Below are 18,232 nucleotides of genomic sequence, written 5' to 3'. Positions count from 1 at the left end.
TCTTGCTCAAACAAAGCACTTATCTTGTCATTTTCTGACTCCCTGGTGCCCATGCAATAAATTTCACTTTCCTTAAAATGGTATTTGAGAATTGGACTCCAACAGCTTATTTACTGTCTCTACTTTCACCAAGTTTCTTGACTTTGCTTGACATCAAACATGTTCATTTCCATAGTGTCCTCTCAGCTTGGCATGACCTTTCTCAGACTTTCATGTCTATCTCTATGACAAATCTGTTGAGGTCAAGCACAAGTGCCAACGCCTCTGTGAAGCCTTCCTTGATTTCACCTGTTTCAATGAATGCCTCCTTCCTTAGAGGCTCTTTGTAGATTAGCATTTCATTTATAAGTTTGAAGATGTCTGCCATAGTATGCCTTAGGTTTTTTTTTTTATTTTCTTCCATACCTCTACTGTTAATTCCCTAATCCCTATGCCAGCCTGTCCGTTAGACTTCACAGTGTCACTCTACATTTATTTCTGAGATGGGGGAATCCCTGTCACCTCTTCGGATAATAACAGTATTGTGAACACTTATTAAATGCCAAACACTCTTCTAGTCAATTGAGATGTATTAACTTACTTAATTCTCAGAAGAACCAGAGGATGGCTATCAGCCTCATTTCACACAAAATAGAAAACTGAGACACAGAGATGTTAAGGGCCGAAGGTCACACAGCGATATGTAAAATTCAAGATTCAAGCCAAGTCTGTGAGAATCCAAAGTTCATCCTCTAAAAGATTATTTAAGACTCCTTTTCTATTGTAAAGACCCTGGGGCTGGGGATTGGTTCTGCGTTTATTTTTGTTTTGTTCCTGGAGTTTTCTGCTCAGTACCTGGCACGGTGCTTCATACAGTGTAAGGGATGAATGTGTACTCGCTGTGCATGAAGGAAACACATGTCCGTGTATCTGGAAGTCACCTGAAATTAGACCACACCTTCTATATCTTTGTTTATTTTTATCTCCCGGTCACATCTCAGCTGTAGTTTGCAGGGGTATGTTTGCTGAATGCTTATGGAATGAAGGGGCAGAAAGAAGATGACAGGGGTCACAGAAATGGATGAGGAAGGAAGTCCAGGAGGGAACAGAAGAGTGGTAAGAAAACTAGCTTTCTGAAGCAAGCAGAGCTGGTAGAGGAATTGGAGATTGTGCAATTGCATAGATTCCCTAAAGGGGTCAGGCAGGTAAATGGTAGTTAAGGACATTGGCTAGAGAGGGCCATCTCGTGGTGGGGACCTAAGCACTAGCCACCAGACCCCCCCCCCCCCACATGCCGCCATTCAGGTGGGGATGGGACCAAGGTTTGCCAGACCTTATGATTTTTCAAGACAAGAAGATAATCTGGATTTTAGAGGAACTTCTTTATTTTTGTACACTGTTGGCAAGTATTTCAAATGAAAGGAAAACAAAACACTCTGTGGTTTAGACCTAATGTGGATGTAGGCCAGCTTTTCAGTCACTTTGAACGTCTGTGTGAGGACTTTTAGGGTTTATTCAATCTCAACATGCAAAATTATATGTGAACTCATGGCTCAGTCTTTGAGGGTGGTACAAGTGTCACACCAGGGGTTAGTTTTGTTCATTCTTCTATGGTAGACAAACGCTGCTTATTGGATTTCCCTATGGTTTCCCAAAGGAGTTGATTTGCAGTCTTAAAATGAGTACATCATTTCTCTCACTTATCATGCTCAGCCGTGGGCCAGAGTGAAGTGAGTCTTAGCGGGTCCCTCCAGAAACAGGGAACTGGTAAAACCAGCCAGGTGACCTAATTGTGCAAAGCATTAAAGACTTAACTGGGCAATTTTGGGAATATGTTCTGGAAAATTTGGGACAGAAAAGTAGGAGTAGCTTGACAAGGCTTCAGGGAGAATGGATAGAAGTGGGGGAGGGGGACAACAGATGCTGAAATTGAGCAGGACAAAGAATAAAATCTAGGTAATGGGAGACATTACACCCTTTTGTCTTTTCTTCCATTTAGTTAGGTGTGTATGGTTTGAGTACCTACTGTGGACTCAGTACCACACCAGCCACTTGGGTCAAAGAGCAGAGATGCCCTATGCTGAAGATGGACCCGGGCTTCCAGCAGCGAAATGCAGAAGAGTCTTGTCCCTATCACTTACTAGTTTTATAACCTTGAAGAAGGTTCATAACCTCTTGAAGCCCCAGTCTCCATATCTGTAAAATGGAGAGTGTGGTCGAATCGATCTCATAACTTTATTGCAAGATCAGTAAAGAATATTTGTGTAAACCTCTCAGCCCAGAGCCTCCCACATAAGTAAGGACTTAATACATGATAGCAATTAATACATTTACATGTAAATTCTCCAGTGGAAGAATACAGAAGACACAGTGTTGACCCAAATGGGGACATCATTTTCCATCTCTTGCTTTTATTTACAGCAGTCCCTGCCACCCCCCTTCTTCATGGTTTTGCTTTCTGCAGCTTCAATGACTAGCGGTCAGCTGTGAGCTGTGAGCAGATGCTCCTCCTGATGAAATGATCAGAACGTCCGTGGCAGGCCAGCACTACGTCACAATACCTATGTCATTCACCTACTTTCCTCTCAACACGCAGGCGTTCTATCATCTCACATCATGATAAGAGGGGTGATGCAGTACAGTAAGTAAGTAAGTAAGTAAGAATACAGTACAATAAGATTCTGAGAGAGAGAGAGAGACTATAGTCACATAACTTCTATTACAGCATAGTGTTATAATTGTTCTATTTTATTATTAGTCATTGTTCATCTTTTACTGTGCCTAACTGTTGAATTAAACTCTATCAGAGATATGCGTAGAGGAAAAAACATAGTATACATACCCTTGGGTACAAATGGCGGTTTTAAGCATCCCCTGGGGGGCTTTGGATAAGGGGGAACTATTGTATTTCCTTCACAGCACACACTACAGTTCGAAATCATGTTCCCGAAGTCTTTTTAGTTCTCCTACACTGTCTCTCCTCTTACCCTGAGTGGACTACAAGGGAAAGGAAGGCAGGAAGCATATCTGCTATCTGCCTTGACCTCCTAATGTTCCCTAGTGCTTAAGCATGTAATAGGTACCTAATAAGAATAATATTTTTTGAGAATTTATACATGTGGATTCTAATACATTGTAGTGCCTTATTTCATCTAATCCTTTTCAATGATCTTATGTATTGTCACTTTCTCTGTCTCCAGTTTAAAAATGGGGTGACAGGATCACAGAGAGATGAAGTCACTGGCTCAAGTTTACAGGGCAGAGAAGTGGCGGAACCAGGGGTTGCAAAGTGTTCTGGTCAGTGCTATGGTCCGTGCCCCCTTCTGCTGTGGATACACTAACTGGAATAAATGCATTAATGAAGGAATGATGAAAATATTCATAGGAGAGGAGACAATTTAACTGGACAGAAAGATGAGTAAGAGTTTGCAGGGAGACAAAGGATGAAAGTGCGAAGGTGTGCATGCATGAAACAAGATTGTAACTTTAGGAAGACCAAGTGTAACAAACAAATAAATGAGGTGTGTGTATGTATGTGTGTGATAGAGACAGAGAGACAGGGAGGGCCCGCATGAGCATAGGTCTTAAGGAGCTCTGTCTGTCATGCCAAGGAGCATGGACATTGTCTTCCTGGGGCAGGGAAACACTGAAGGGAAAATGTGGGGCAAGATCAGCTTTTCTTTTCTGCAATCAACATTCTGATTATAATAAAGACGAAGTATAAGATGGTGGATCTGAACAGGGAGACCAGTTTGGAGACTCCTGAAGTAGTAGAGATGAAAACCTATGTGGCTCAAGTATGATAAACTTTCAGATACTTCTGAATTTGGAGTCTTTAGATATTAACAGGAAGCAGTAGTTCCAATTATAACTTGGAATTGTCTGCAAGAATTAATGAGAGTAAAATTTAACCTTATTAGAAAGGAGTTCCCTAAATGGATTTTCAAGTTTTTCCCTTTTTTTGATCAATATTGGGCTGTACATGCCTGTGAGGTGTGACTTTGCTTCTTCTTCCGAAACCAGCCACGTAAACACAAACTCAGGCAGGCACTAAACTCTTGGAAATTCTTTAGTTTAGGATCTACACGCAAGAAGCTGTTAGATTTTGCAGTGGCCATCATTCCAAAACATAAATCAAGCCAAATTTGTTTGAAATCCTGTCTTTAGAAGGTTGTGTGTTTTGACAAACCTTGCAGCAAATTTAGTCCAGCTTTTGGATTTGTAATGAAACCTGAAACCAAGCATGCTGGCCTGCCCTGGGGTCTTCTCAAACAAGTTCCAAGCAACCTTAGTGTAAGGCCTCCCCTAATCTCATCCTGGCAAGGGACATTACTGTGTTGGGTTGCACTGGAAGTTTGGGGTGGACTCTGCAAACATTTCAGACAATCACGGAAAGGGACTGAGCAAGACAACAATTTGGGGGTATTTCTACCCCTGAGTATTCTTAAGAGTGTAGATTACAGAATTAGCGATACCTTATCCCCCGTTGGCTAGTGACTTGGAGATACCCCAAGCCATGATTGGGGCAGAAAGTTAATTAATCTGCTTATTAAAAAGAAGAAATGTCTCATTTGCATGCATTTACATTCAGGTCTTGCATACATCACCCTTTTTGGTGGTCTCTGCTTTCTTTTCTTAAAACCACAGACCTCACTAGGTATTAGCTCAATACATTTACATTTTTTGTGTCTGGGCTTTGTTTAAGGGTATATGTCTGGTTATCATTGGTTCCAGTGGAATTTGATTGTCATATAGATCATTTAATTCTCCGTAGAGAGCCTTACCCTTCCTTGAGCTGTGCAGATTTTCTTCCAGTTATCATATACCTCAGTTGCGAAAAGATTTATGTTCTTGACCAATCTTGGAAAATAAAGACCTTGCCTGCATCAGAGTTGGACGTATTATTTGGGGATGAGCCATTCAATTATCTGTAATTTCCTACTCAACCAAATTTTCCATGGTCATTTTTTGGGGGAGTTTTTTCCTTCTTGCTTTTCCTATCTTATTTGGAGGGTGGCTTTGGGAGTAGGTTTTTTGTTTTTTGGATTTTTTAATTTTGTTTGTATTTTTTTTTTCTTTTCAAGAAGGGGAAAAACAAACAAAACAAACAAACAAACAAACAAAAACAACCCAAAAAACAACCCTTGCTCCACGGATAGATCTTAGGGATTCCACATTCTGAATGATTGTTTTTACCTGAAAACCCTCTGTAACCTGAACCCAGGCCCCCTTCAACCTGCCTGAGTGAAGCCTTGGGAGAATAAGGAGGGGGGCTGGGAAAAGGATTGATTGTGGGAGGTGCAGGGGTGAGGAGTGGGTGAAGCACAAAGGCTGTAACAAGCCTTTGGAACACCAGCAAGGAAAACCAAAACTCTGTAGGAGGATGAGTGCAGAGGGAGACCTCGGCATGCGAGTGAATCCCCAGCTCTAATACCAGGGGCCCCGTGCAGTGTTTCTGTATTTGGTAGTAATCACATTTCTGATCCCCTACAACAGTGTGTCTGTCAGGGGTTAAACCACCTAGATGCTAACCACGGTTAAACCACCTAGATGCTAACAAGCTTAGAAATCAGGCTGTGAAGGGTCCTGGCTGGAGAAAAAAAATTAAAACCAAACCTTCGACTTCTGTCAGATGGTGAGGAGAATTATATTTTTGAAGTAGTCTACAGTGCGGACAGGAAATGACCTCTCCACAAACTGCTTCTTTAAAAACAAGCAGTGGTGCCTAAAGCTATCCAGCTTCTCTCTCTCTCTCTCTCTCTTTCTCTCCCTCCCTCCCTCCTTTCCTCCCTCCCAACCTCCCTTCCTCTCTGAAGCTCCTGCTCTCTCCCTCTCCCTCCTTTCCCGAGCTCCCTCCCTCCCCTCTCTCTCCCTCTCCTCTCCCGCTGTAGAGGGCTCCCACAGCAGTTCCCAGCCAGTGTGTTCAGCCTGCCTGCCTGCCTGCCTCTGTGTGTGTGTGTGTGTGTGAGCGTGTGCGTGCGTCTACTTTGTACTGTGAGGAACACAGCCCATGTGCTCTGCATGGACGTTACTGATACTCTGTTTAGCTTGATTTTCGACAAGCAGGCAAGATGTCCAGCACACCACATGACCCCTTCTATTCTTCTCCTTTCGGCCCATTTTATAGGAGACATACACCATACATGGTACAGCCAGAGTACCGAATCTATGAGATGAACAAGAGACTGCAGTCTCGCACAGAGGTAAGTACTTCAACCTTGGGTGTGTGTTTGCGTCTTTTTTTTTTTTTTTTTTTCAAACTGGGCATGGGCTTTTCCTGGGTTGCTGGCTGAATTCTGTGGGAAGTGTCCCACTAGATACTACCACGTACGTGGAAATGAGCGCCAGGATGAATCCACTAGTTTGAACGCTGGGTTTCCAGGCACAGCAACTCTTGGAGCTGGGGACAGTTTCTGCCGGAATCTTGAAATAGACAACCCAGCACTTGATTCGCCTGCCTGGTCTCCAGATAGGCTGTTCTTCCCGAACTCAGGCTCTGAGTCGGTCCCGTTGGTGTTTCGTGAGATATAATTCCCAGGGATTTGGGGAATCATTTGCATCTGGCAAAATAAATTTTTAACGAATCCCCCCGAGGAAGTCTGCTTTGACCTGCATTTGCTTTTCAAAATCATCAAAATCGAGGTGGAGGGGGCAGAAGGGTAACCCCCTACACTTTTCAGAACTAGCCCTGGAGGGACACGTTGTTTGTGTATTTCCATGTTAAATTCAGAAACCAGTTGCTTGGGGCAAGGGGGTTCTCGACTTTCTCTTATCGCTGATGGGAGTGTCTCCCAAGGAGCTCTACCTTCCACCGGGAGCTGGCTCTGCATTCAAGTCAGTTCGAGTTTTGCATATTTGTAATCTTGTGCCTGAAAGAGGGAACGAGCCTCTGCCTTCTCGGCCAGTAACTCTGGGCGCAGAGAACAGGACTTTCAGAACTTTGTAAATGCAAAACTCCAGACTGCCTCCTGCAATTTAAATATTTAATGCCAGTTGACTTTTTCTCTGTGCTAGCTAGGCTGGCGGGTCCTGCTGCTGGGCTGTTCATTTGCTTGCAAGTTGGGGCTTTGTGTTGAAGTGTTGTGAGAAAGAGTTTGTTATAGGTGCACCAAAGTCACTTTAGGAAGTAGGAATCGCTGGGACTCCCGTCTTCTCTGCCAGAGTGCAAATACCCAGAGGGCTGATGGCAAAGAGCTTTAAGGGAATAGCTTTGTTGGAATTTTAGATTGCAGACTGACTCTCAGCTCTGGAAAAGACTCAATTAGTGTTGTATGATAAAATAAAACACACTTGCTTAAATTGTCAACAGAGCCATGGAGAATTCATGATGCCTAATGTATTTAATACAGCTAACAAGATGTGACCTGCTTTCTGATTGGCTAACTGCTGGACAAGGGCTGATTATTATTATTATTATTTTTTAAACTGGGTTGCCTTTAGGACTGCTATTTTCTTTATATGTTAATACATCATAGAAGTTAAATATAATCGATGATCCTGTTGCTTCCCCAGAAGCCAGTAGCTTTTACAGAAGTGTAAACCCTGTTTTGCTTAGGATGGTGACCTGTTGGCAGTAAATGATACTCTGGTGTGTTGTTGTTGTGTATGTTACAGTTTGTATATTTCATTCAGTTTTTTGAAACTATCTGTGGGATTCTTCAATTCTTGCAGAAACTGTTGGTTGTCATAGCCTGCTTATCAGAATTCAGGGGATAGAAAATGTCTTGTAGTTTAGACACACAGTCAATGCAATACAAATCTGGGGTTAAAGAAGGTCTTAAAAATATACTTGGTTGAAAACAAGAGAACAAGGGCCATTAGGGCTCAGTTCTTGAACAGCAACAGGATTTAAAAATAACCCGCGTCCAGCTTACGTTTTAGAAAGTTTCTGGGAAGTTGTGGAATGAGGTTTTTCTGCCATCCTCTTTGGTCAGGAGAACAGGCAGATTTCCCTCCTATCTGTGTTCCCCCTTATGCTCCTAAATTATCACTTGGCCTGTTCAGAGAGAGATGATGTGGGCACTTTCCTGTCCTGGCCCTCACGAAAATCTGCAGATGCAGAAAGGTCCCACATTTGTTTCCCATTTGAGAGAAAATCTTTGAAAAGTCCCCTATTCCTAGTATGTTTCCTTAAAAAAGCCACATTATCTTTTGTGAGAGCTGAACTCAGGAACTCCTACCTTTTGGATTATGGGGTATTACTTTTCAAGATTTTTCTCTGAGTAGGAAAAAAAAAAAAAGAAAAGAAAAAAGCCCAAACAGCTTCCTAGCTCAAGAAACTAGAGAGAAAAGCTTGCTCTGACAAATCTTAAAGATTTTTTAAAACCTCTCTGACCGTGACAAAAAAATCACCGTGAAGTGTTTTCTGGTATGTTCTAGAGCCAACCCCGAACCTTTCCCCCTCCTTAATTAGATCTTTTTTACAATTATCCAAATAATTGCCCTGACACTTCTTTTCTCTTTGCCAAGCAGTAAATGATGTCATGAACCCAAAGGCCATAAATTTGTTTTCATTTCTTGTGAAACAGAGGAGAGAATAAAATAATTTCTCTTATGATATTTAAATATTAATATTGAATATTAAATTTTGATCATAGTCTGTAGTTGGAAAATAAAATATTTAGACAAAAAACTTCTTATGAAGAAGTTATATTGTGCCTTCCATGATGGTTACTGACGATAAAGTTGTTTTGAGTTTTAGAGATGGTTGAAACAAAATATAATAATAGTCAGGAAAGAGTTAAGAGGTTATTCACACACGAAACCAAATAGATTGTTGAGTGACTTTTGCAACTTAACCAAGGTGTTCAGTCATTTGGGGAAGAGACACTCACTTCTTTCTCCTGTCTTCTGGTTCCTGATCCTGTACTACATTGTATTATTTCATTGATTCCTAATAACACACACACACACACACACACACACACACACACGCACGCGCGCGCATGCACAATTTGGGTAATACTGGGAAGTCCCCGTTTCTATTTGAACATAGACTTGGCTAGAAAGAAATTGTTGTAGATCGGTGTTGATGAATAAATTGTAGTCAAGTTCATAGAAATTTCCTAGAAACCTCCTTATTTATGGAAAGGAAAGAACCTGGTCAAGAACCATGGGGCTTACCTATTCTCCTATAGATGATCCCAGGGATGTTCTCCTGCGATTGCTGCATTTCTTCCACCTAAATCAAAGTCCTTCAGAAGCTGGGTGGTAAGAATTTAAAGAGCATTGGATTGGGAGTTAATCTTGTTCCTTTCTTGTTTCTGTCACTTCCTGAAACTATTTGGCATAGATCATGGTTCCTCATCTGAAAATTACCTCACGAGACTCCTAAGAGTCTTAAAAATTTCAGATGCTGCAAACGTCCTGGGTTTGGTTTTCTTTCGTACCAGAAAGTATTATGAACCAGCACGAGGAGCACAGACATCACTTCTGTGCTTAGGGTGTTCAATTTGAACTCACAAGTAGTACTGAAACAGTGAAGTCAAAGTGGAGAAAAAGCTGAAGGCAGAGACCTTGCCAGTCTTGTTTAAAGTAACGCTTGGAGCTCTCAGTTCTGGGACAAAGTAGGTACTCAGTAAACAATTGTTAACTTGCCAATCAGTGAACACTGGAAGAGGAGAGAGAGTTTGAGAACTATGTCGCTGGAATTAACACAATCCCAGTGCCTCTAGGGGCCTGATGTGCCCCGAAGCTGCTTTGGGCATCAGCCTCCTGTTCTCCTAAAAGTGCTCATCCCCACCTTCTCCACCATTAATTTATCCGTTAGGTGATTTGTGTCCCAAATCTCTGTGGCAAAGGAAAGCAAGTGTCTTAGAGATTACAGGACCTTTTTAAAGGAACATGAATTGTATAACAAAGCGAACAGAAACAACAAAAAATATGTTTTAAATGCTATTGGCTGTTCTGGGAAATACAATTTATTTGCAACATCAGAATCTCAGTGGAATTCCATAAAGAAATGTGTGGGTGTCCTCCCCCCTCAACCTTTTAAATGAAATTAAGAGAAACTCTGAGGTTTGCGTCACTATTGGTCACTGTAATTCCCAGGCAGGAGGAAGGGGGTGGCATTTTCCGTTGTGTATGCTACCATGATTTACCCGACATCTTCCAAAATATTTGTATTTGAATGGTCTTGCTGTCCCAAATGTATCTGGGAAGCACACAACTGCACAGTTAGAGAGTTTAGCATATCACGCAGAGTGCAGATAGCCTATGAAAACGTTGTCTACAGATACCAGAATTTGCTCTGTAAAAAGCTTCAGTAATTAGTTAACAGTAAATAGTATTTTTTTTTTCATTTCCTGAGGTCTGTGAAATGAAAAAAATAGGTAAAATATGGGACACATCATAGTGACCTTCATTTTTAGTGAGAGGATTTCACTGTTGCATTACTATAGAATTTAAGAAAGTTTATCAAGTTAAAAAATCTTCATTCTTGTAGCTTAACTTTTCTGTACCTTTCTTTTTCCTCAAATGACCCAACATGTCTCCATTGCAACAAAGCTGTTTTTAAGTGTATATGTATTTTTCCTGTTGGCAATACTCTAATTTTAATAAAACACCACAAACTCCAGGAAAGTGTGGGTTCCATTATGTATTTCTTCTGTTTCGAGCGTTTTTTTTTTTCTTCTTTTATCAACATTACACATCCCACTCCAAAAGAGAAAACTGTGATTACAATTGGAAGCCACACACACAAGGTTTGTATTAGAATTACAGTTTTTGGTTTTACAGGATTTAATATGAACGCGAAAAATGTTTGAAGACCTTGAAATTTAAATCTGCTGCCTGCACCTCTCCTTGCTCAACTCTGCAGCTCCCTGAGGAGGGCGTGTGGGGGGGGGTGGGGGGCTCTCATTCTTCTCTTTCAGTTACATTTTTATATACTTCAGTCACCGGGTTTCACGTTGTAACATCATGTTTATTCATGGGGTAGCTTAGTATCCATGATGTTCAGACGGAGTCTAGTTAAAATGAGATTAGGTATTTTGGATAGGTGGAAAAACATCAGAAATGTTTTGTGATAACTTGGATTTTTTTTTTCCTAGAAATTTAGAAAGAAAAATGCTGCTGTTACTCTGCGTCTTATGAATGATTTTCAGTGTTTAAACAGAGAACTTTCCAAGTTTTTCCGAAGGGGGTTGTGAGGAGTGGGGGGAGGGGGCGTTGGTAGTGGTAAGGAAAGCTGTTTTGAAAATGTTAAATGAAACCAAAAGTGCAGTTCTAAAAATGAGAACTTCCAAACTCTCTTATTTTTCAAAATCTCTACATGACCTCAGAAAACAAATTGCAGGACTCTCGTACCGATTTTATTTTCCTGACGTCTTTTTTCCCCCATGTTCTTACTATGGGAACTGTTTTTAATTAAAAATTGCTGCAAACTAACTATTAGGAGGAGGCCAAGAAGAAAAAAAAAATCTCTCAACTCACAGTCAACACTGATTCTTATCAGTCTAAAAATCAATGCACATTTAAATTTCTTCCTTTTTGGTGTGTAAATTATGATATAGGATTTAAAACCCGTATGCATTTGTTATGCATTTAGCTTTTTGTTTGGGTTTCAGAAAGAAATTAATTTAAATTGTATGGAGAACAGGGCTATAAATCTCCTTTTATTACATTTGTCCACAGTAACTCATTTTTCATGAGGAACACAGAGCACCTCCTTTCTGAACAAGCAAACAAAACCTAAAACAAACAACTCTAAACATCCAACTTTACCCATTGTCAAAAACAAGATTCATAAACTTATTTGGGTTTGGTTGGTGGGTCTCAAAATACAATTGATCTTAGAAAACAATCTCTTTTTTGAAGTGTCAGAAAACAGCTTTAAGGAATGTTCAACTGACGACGTAGATATTACATAGACCTTTGTCATTTTCTGACAAAGATATTGTTCTCTCTCTCTTTCTCCCTTTCTCTCTCCCTCCCTTCCTCCCTATCTCTTCCTTCCTCCCGCCCTCCCTCTCTCTCTCTCTCTCTTTCTCCCTTTCTCTCTCTCTCTCTCTCTTTCTTTGTTTCTTTCTTTCTGTCTGTCTTTCTTTCTTTCATCAGTTCAAGCCTAGCTTTTTAAAAAAAGCTTAAATTGTAGGAGTATGCATCTGGACATAGGGAACTATTAATACTTAAAACAAAATTTAGTTATTTCTTCAAGAGTTGCCATATTTCAAGCAATGACAATCCCAGAGTCTGGAAATATAGAGATGATTAAAACACTTTCTGTCCCCTAGAAGCTTACAATGTGGTGATGAAGGAATACATACAAACTTACAATGAGGGGCCATGCTAGATTAATACGGGGTAGATTGTGAGTGTGTCCACGTACTAAAGGGGATATGCCCTTAAGAAAGATGGTCAGGGTGGAAATAGCTACCATCTACAGGGTGCTCACTATGTGCTGAGTGTGGTGTTGAGTGTCTGTTGTAGGTCAGCGCATGTAATCCTCACAATCACCTCAGGAGATAGGTACAACTAACTGTGTTTTTCCTGAGGAAACAAAGGGTTAAGTAAATTGTCCAAGATCACACAGATGCTAGTTGAATTTTAGAGGTTGTGCTGTTAACCTCTCTGCTGTAGCACCTCTCTTGAGATAGGAAATAGTAGCTAGGATTCTAGTTTCACCTGTAGAAATTTATTTGGTGAACAAATTCATTTTTTGTCCCTAGGACAGGTCGACTTTGGCAGTGGCTGGAAACATGACCTCATCTACCTAACTCTACCTAACTTGATTTAACTATTTGTCTCTTAGACTCCTGACTGGTTTCAAAAGAGACCATGTGCAATTCCAGCGGATGGTGCCAGAGATGGACAATATACCCTGGTTACTGAGAGAAAAGAACCACAATGACACTCTCTCTTGAAGAACGAGTGTCTTCAGTATTCATTGAAGTGGTCTTCTCTGAAGAGAATTATTATGCATAATCATCTAAAAGTTTAATTTTTTTACTTAAAAATATTTAGGTGTCCATCCAGTGCTTGACTCTTCTCAGGTATGCTTTGGGGAAGATGGTGTTTTGATTGTCAGAAATAATGAGATTAGGAGATTAAATTAGGATTAGAATTTGGAGTGGTGTTGGCTTCCTTTGCAGGTCTCAGTGAGGAATCTTAGGGAAAATAAAGACACACAGGGGCTTCCCACTCACCTTCTAAGAGGCAATCTCCACACCTTGTGTCTCGGCCTTTCTTTGTTGGGGGTTGATGTTCCCTCCCTACCCTTGCAGTCTACTTCAGCTCCCATTGAGGCCCTTGCCTTTACCATAAATGCCTGCCCATTATCGGACAGAAGATGGGTCTCCTTATTTGATCTACCCCAAGCCCGAGACACATGCATTCTGGTTGTCCTGTAACGGATACAAGAAAAGTAAAGCTCAGAGATGTGTAGACCAAGTCCATACCTGGGCATCCCTGGGGTTGCAGCTTCTCACTCCCCCACTGAGTGATCCTCCCCCAAAGCAGGTGTGTGGTAAAGGCCCCCCACTCCCCTTTGGAAGCCCTGATTTGCCCTCACTTTACCACCACTTTTGACTAACCTAGTTTTAATTTTATTCTTCCAACTGAAAACAGAAGGCCCAGTGTTAGAGATTTGACAGACCTCTCTGAAGAAGAGGGATCTACTCTGTTCTGGTGATGTCGCAACCCCATCCTCTCTTTTCAGGATTAGGATGCTAATTGTGCTCCCTGCTCCTTCTCACCACCTTTAAATCTACTCCCCCAAGGCAGCCAAAGTGATATTTTTGCAGCATAAATCCGATCACACCACTCCTGAGCTTTCCGTTACACCTAGAATAAGCTCCTTGCTCTAGATACAAGAATGGATTGATCTGCTCCTTCCGGATGTCCAGTCTTATCTCCTACCACGTGTCCATCAGATTCCAGTCACAAGGGGCATCTTTGGATCTGTTATCTCTCCAAGCTCTTTCAAGTCTCAATGCCTTTGCCCTCAGTGGTAGGATGGATATACAGAGTCCTCTGTAATAACCCACAGAAGTATTTGCAGATCTAATTGGACTTAGAATTTGGCACAGTGTTGGCTTTATTTGCAGGTAATCAATTAAATGCCTCAAAGAAGATAGTGACAATGAAAGGCATGGTCCCAGCATTTTGTAGGTCCTCTCCTGATCAGCCTGAATGTCCTCTTCACAGAGAAGTTTTCCTGGATCACCTCCATTAAAATGACCGCTCTTTTGATCACATGTCCTGATAATTTTCTTCATAGAAATTATAGCAAGCTGATATTTTCTTGCTTCTAGTTTATTTCTGGAGCATCTGCTTGTCCTCCATAGAATATGAGCTGTGTGAAGGCAGAGGCCTTCTTAGTCTTGTTCGTAGTTGTCCCCCTAGTGTTCCTGGGCACATGGTTGATATGCAAAATATACCAGTTAAATAAAGGAAATTCCACTGTATCAGTACTATCCACATTGACACTGAAATTTACCTTGAATCTTACTGACAGTTACAGCTGGAAAAGAATCTGTGATCCTAATAGCCCGGTGAGTGTTCATTGATAGAATGCTCAGTCAGACCTGCAGAGAAAAGAAGCCTAGAAAGGGAATTTCTTCTGAGAAGAAAGTGTTGACCTGAGAATTTTGCCTTCTGGGTGGTGTGAATCTGCTGGGAGTCTCCCGACTTCTGATTAAAAATATTTACACTTATCCTAGTGTTTTTTTCTCATTTGATATATCTACCACTTCTCTCTCTTTGGATCTACCTAGGGGCCCACAGCCATGAATTATGAGATGAATCACGAGCGTACCTTACATTTCCTAGAGCACTTTGCACTTTGGGAAAGGGCTTTCAGGGCCATTAATTAGCTTATTTGAAGTGATTTGCACAACAGAAAATATGGAAAGTTCTATTAGTGTATGATCTTGTGGTTTATAATAACTGGTGTTTGCCGACTGTAGTGTGTGTGTATGTGTGAGGGAGAGACAGACAGAGGCAGACGAAGAGAGAGAGGTGCTCTCCCCAGTCAGAATGTGTTTGTGTATGTGCGCACAGTGTTTCCACCAGTGCTTTTCTCCTCTGGAGCGAAAAGAGTGATGTGCCTGGAATATAAAGATCTAAATGGAAGTAGGACTTACAGCAAGTAAGATCTGGATCCAAATCTGGGCTTGCCTCTTGCTTGCTGTGTGATCTTAGGGAAGTTTCTTAACTTTTCTGAGTGTTTGTTTTTTCTCTCTCTCTCTTTTTAAAAATATTTTATTTATTTATTTGAGAGAGAGAGAATGACAGAGAGAGAGAGAGAGAGAGCCCATGAGAAGGGGGGAGGGTCAGAAGGAGAAGTAGACACCCCACTGAGCAGAAAGCCCAATGTGGAACTCGATCCCAGGACTCCAGGATCATGACCTGAACCAAAGGCAGTTGCTTAACCAACTGAGCCACCGAGGTGTTCTGAGTGTTTTTTTCCTTATCTTGCTCGGGAGGTGACTGGCTGTTGGATGTAAAATGCCTGGTGCAGTAGGACCCCCTCCTCCACTTATCCAGAGTTGTGCTTTGCTCGGCTTCAGTTCCCTGCAGTCAAATGAGGCCCGGAGCAGAGGACCCCGCTTCTCCTATATTGTCGGAAGGTCGGTAGCAGGCTAACGCTGTTTCGCGATGCCTACACCATTCACCTCACCTTGCCTCCTCACGTAGCCATTTTGTTATCTCACATCTTCACTGGAAGAGGGTGACAGTAGTACAACCTGGTATTTTGAGAGAGGGAGACCATATCCACATAACTTTTATCACAGCAGATTGTTATAATTATTTAATTGTTAGTAATTGTTGTGAATCTCTTACTATACCCAGTTTATAAATTTCAACTTATCATAGTTGTGTATCCTAGGAGCAAACAGTACATACAGGGTGTGGTACTCTCCACGATTTCAGGAATCCACTGGGAGTCTTGGAATGCATTTCCCACGATAAGGGGATGGGGATTTCTGTGTATAGTAATTGCTCAAGGAATGGAACTAAGATGATAGTGATGATGATTTGCAGTCCCTATTCTCTATCCCAGCAGCAAATTAAGTCACGTAAGTAATATAAGATGGTTTGGTTTCCTGCAAGTATCTGCAAATATTTTTTACACGGCTGTACTAGCACGATGCAATTTTATTAACCAAATTTACAATGATGTTTTAAGACTCATGGATTTGGTAACGCCATGATAAGGTAACGCCATCAGGGTCTCTCACTGTTACATAGTAGCACTGACATAATAATCATATGCCTTCTTGTGGCCATGCTCTTACCCTCGCCCCCCCCACCCCAATCCAGGGTATAATGATCTCTGAGACTTACCTATAGTTAAGGATTAGGAATTGACCCATGTGTGGGACACATGTGCTCCATTCCATTGGGAGAAAGCTGTGTTCTGGGCTCGCTTCTGCTAAGAACTCAGTGGATACAATAGAATATTAGAATGTTCCCTTGTCTCAGCAGTGCCTTTGCAGGGCCACCTAAATGGGGGCCCCAGAGAGGGCTGAGGAGCCCGCACCTGCTGTCCTGGACTGGCCATTTCTTCTAAAGAGGCGTACCTCTCAAAATGCAGCTCTGTACAGACTTCTCCAGGGGAGCTGTGTCAGCACTGGTCGGAAGCCTGAAGCACCACCTGCGTGTCTGGACTGATAAGAGCCTTGCCGATTGATCCACTGTGACACCTTGTGGCTTACTCCCTAACACAGTGAAAATGCACGCGGGTGAAAGCAGTGGTGTGCTGAATGGCACCAGGTGGTGTCTTTCTGGCCAGAGGGAGCAGGGAGATGGGTAGGAAAGCCGCCCCCTCCTGCTTTCCTTAGAGATGCACCTGCACCTTTTAAAGTGCTGATCTGTTCCGCTAGTCTCAAGGTAGAGCTTCCCTTGATTTTTCATTATTGAATTCTTTCAGTTATACCTACCTTCTTATACTTTGTCCCCTTGACCAGGTCACCTGCAATTTTTATTGAGAGTGCCACACAAATAATTTTTTTTTAAAAGATTTTTATGTATTTATTTGACAGATGGAGATCACAAGTAGGCAGAGAGAGGAAGGGAAGCAGGCTCCCTACTGAGCAGAGAGCCTGTCCATCCCAGGACCCTGGGATCATGACCTGAGCCTAAGGGGGAGGCTTTAACCCACTGAGCCACCCAGGCGCCCCGGCACACAAATAATTTTTTATCAATCTTTCTAGTCAAGTATCTTGCATCGCTCAAACATTAAGTTGTTTGCATATATATATAAATATCTATATATCTATATATCTATATATCTTTTTCTCCAAAAAAGAAATCATATATATATAGATATATATGTATATCCATATACATATGTATACATATGTATACATACATATATAATTCTTTACACTTATGCTTATGTTTTAAAAATTAAATTATGTTTTAAAAATTATATATATATAAATATATATCTATATATCTATATATCTTTTTCTCCAAAAAAGAAATCATATATATAGATATATATGTATATCCATATATGGATATGTATGTATATATGGATATACATATATATCTATATATATATATGATTGCTTTTTTGGAGAAAAAGATATATAGATATATAGATATATATATTTATATATATAAAAAATATATATATATATGATTTCTTTTTTGGAGAAGGTCATGCTTGTTAAATTTTGCTTTCTGATATGGGTCATTTCTTAGGACTCAGGAAGTTTATCTTGAGACTGAAAATTGTGTAGACAGGCAAAATCTAAACGAATAAACAAGGTTGACTGTTGGACAGTACACATGCACACACAAAGTCCTCTTACATGTTATAATTTTAGCCACGATTACCCTGCAGTTGGCTAAAATTTCTTGCTTGAATTGAAATTAAGTAGTTAGTGCAAATCTTCTGCCTTTGAAAGGTTTTGTTGGAGAACATTTGATGGAGAGCCTACCACTCTCAAATTAGCTGACTCCTAGAATTTCAGAGCTGGAGTAGACACGGAAGATCATTTAGCCCATGCTCCTGATTTTGGAATTGTGGAAACCAGACATAGGCGGGGCTTCTTTGGACTCTGAAGTGCTGCTAAATGGTCTCAGGTCTTGTAGATCATAACACTAGTTGCCTGGTAATAACCGGGGACTGGCCAAATTAAACACTTACCAACCACGAATTTGTACTTCGATCCTGCAAAAAAGTCTATGTTTTGAACCGCTTTCTCCTTTTCCAGTTTTCTGATTGCCCTAAAATTGTATCAGCCTTTAGCATCATGCCACCGATGTTGAAAAACACATCACTAACCTACCCTGTTTCAGA

The 18,232-nt window shown here is 41.1% G+C and overlaps 1 protein-coding gene and 1 long non-coding RNA gene across 13 annotated transcripts in view; one reads left to right on the top strand and one right to left on the bottom strand.

Annotated features, from left to right (window-relative positions):
- Positions 1 to 9,488, bottom strand: part of LOC116584913 — a 169,174-nt gene extending 159,686 nt beyond the window's left edge. For all 3 annotated transcript variants that reach the window (XR_004283378.1, XR_004283377.1, XR_004283376.1), the window contains exon 1: positions 9,103 to 9,488. This is a non-coding gene — a long non-coding RNA (uncharacterized LOC116584913). The remainder of the gene's footprint in view (positions 1 to 9,102) is intronic.
- The window catches only part of LDB2 (LIM domain binding 2), a 375,718-nt gene continuing 363,291 nt past the window's right edge, over positions 5,806 to 18,232 (top strand). For all 10 annotated transcript variants that reach the window (XM_032333925.1, XM_032333923.1, XM_032333924.1 and 7 more), the window contains exon 1: positions 5,806 to 6,182. In XM_032333925.1, coding sequence (XP_032189816.1) covers positions 6,051 to 6,182 — 132 coding nt within the window. In that variant the 5' untranslated portion in view covers positions 5,806 to 6,050. The remainder of the gene's footprint in view (positions 6,183 to 18,232) is intronic.

Source organism: Mustela erminea, chromosome 2 (genome assembly GCF_009829155.1).
Source record: "Mustela erminea isolate mMusErm1 chromosome 2, mMusErm1.Pri, whole genome shotgun sequence".
In the NCBI taxonomy this organism is placed as follows: domain Eukaryota; kingdom Metazoa; phylum Chordata; class Mammalia; order Carnivora; family Mustelidae; genus Mustela; species Mustela erminea.
This window is presented reverse-complemented; position numbering and strand designations above follow the sequence as displayed.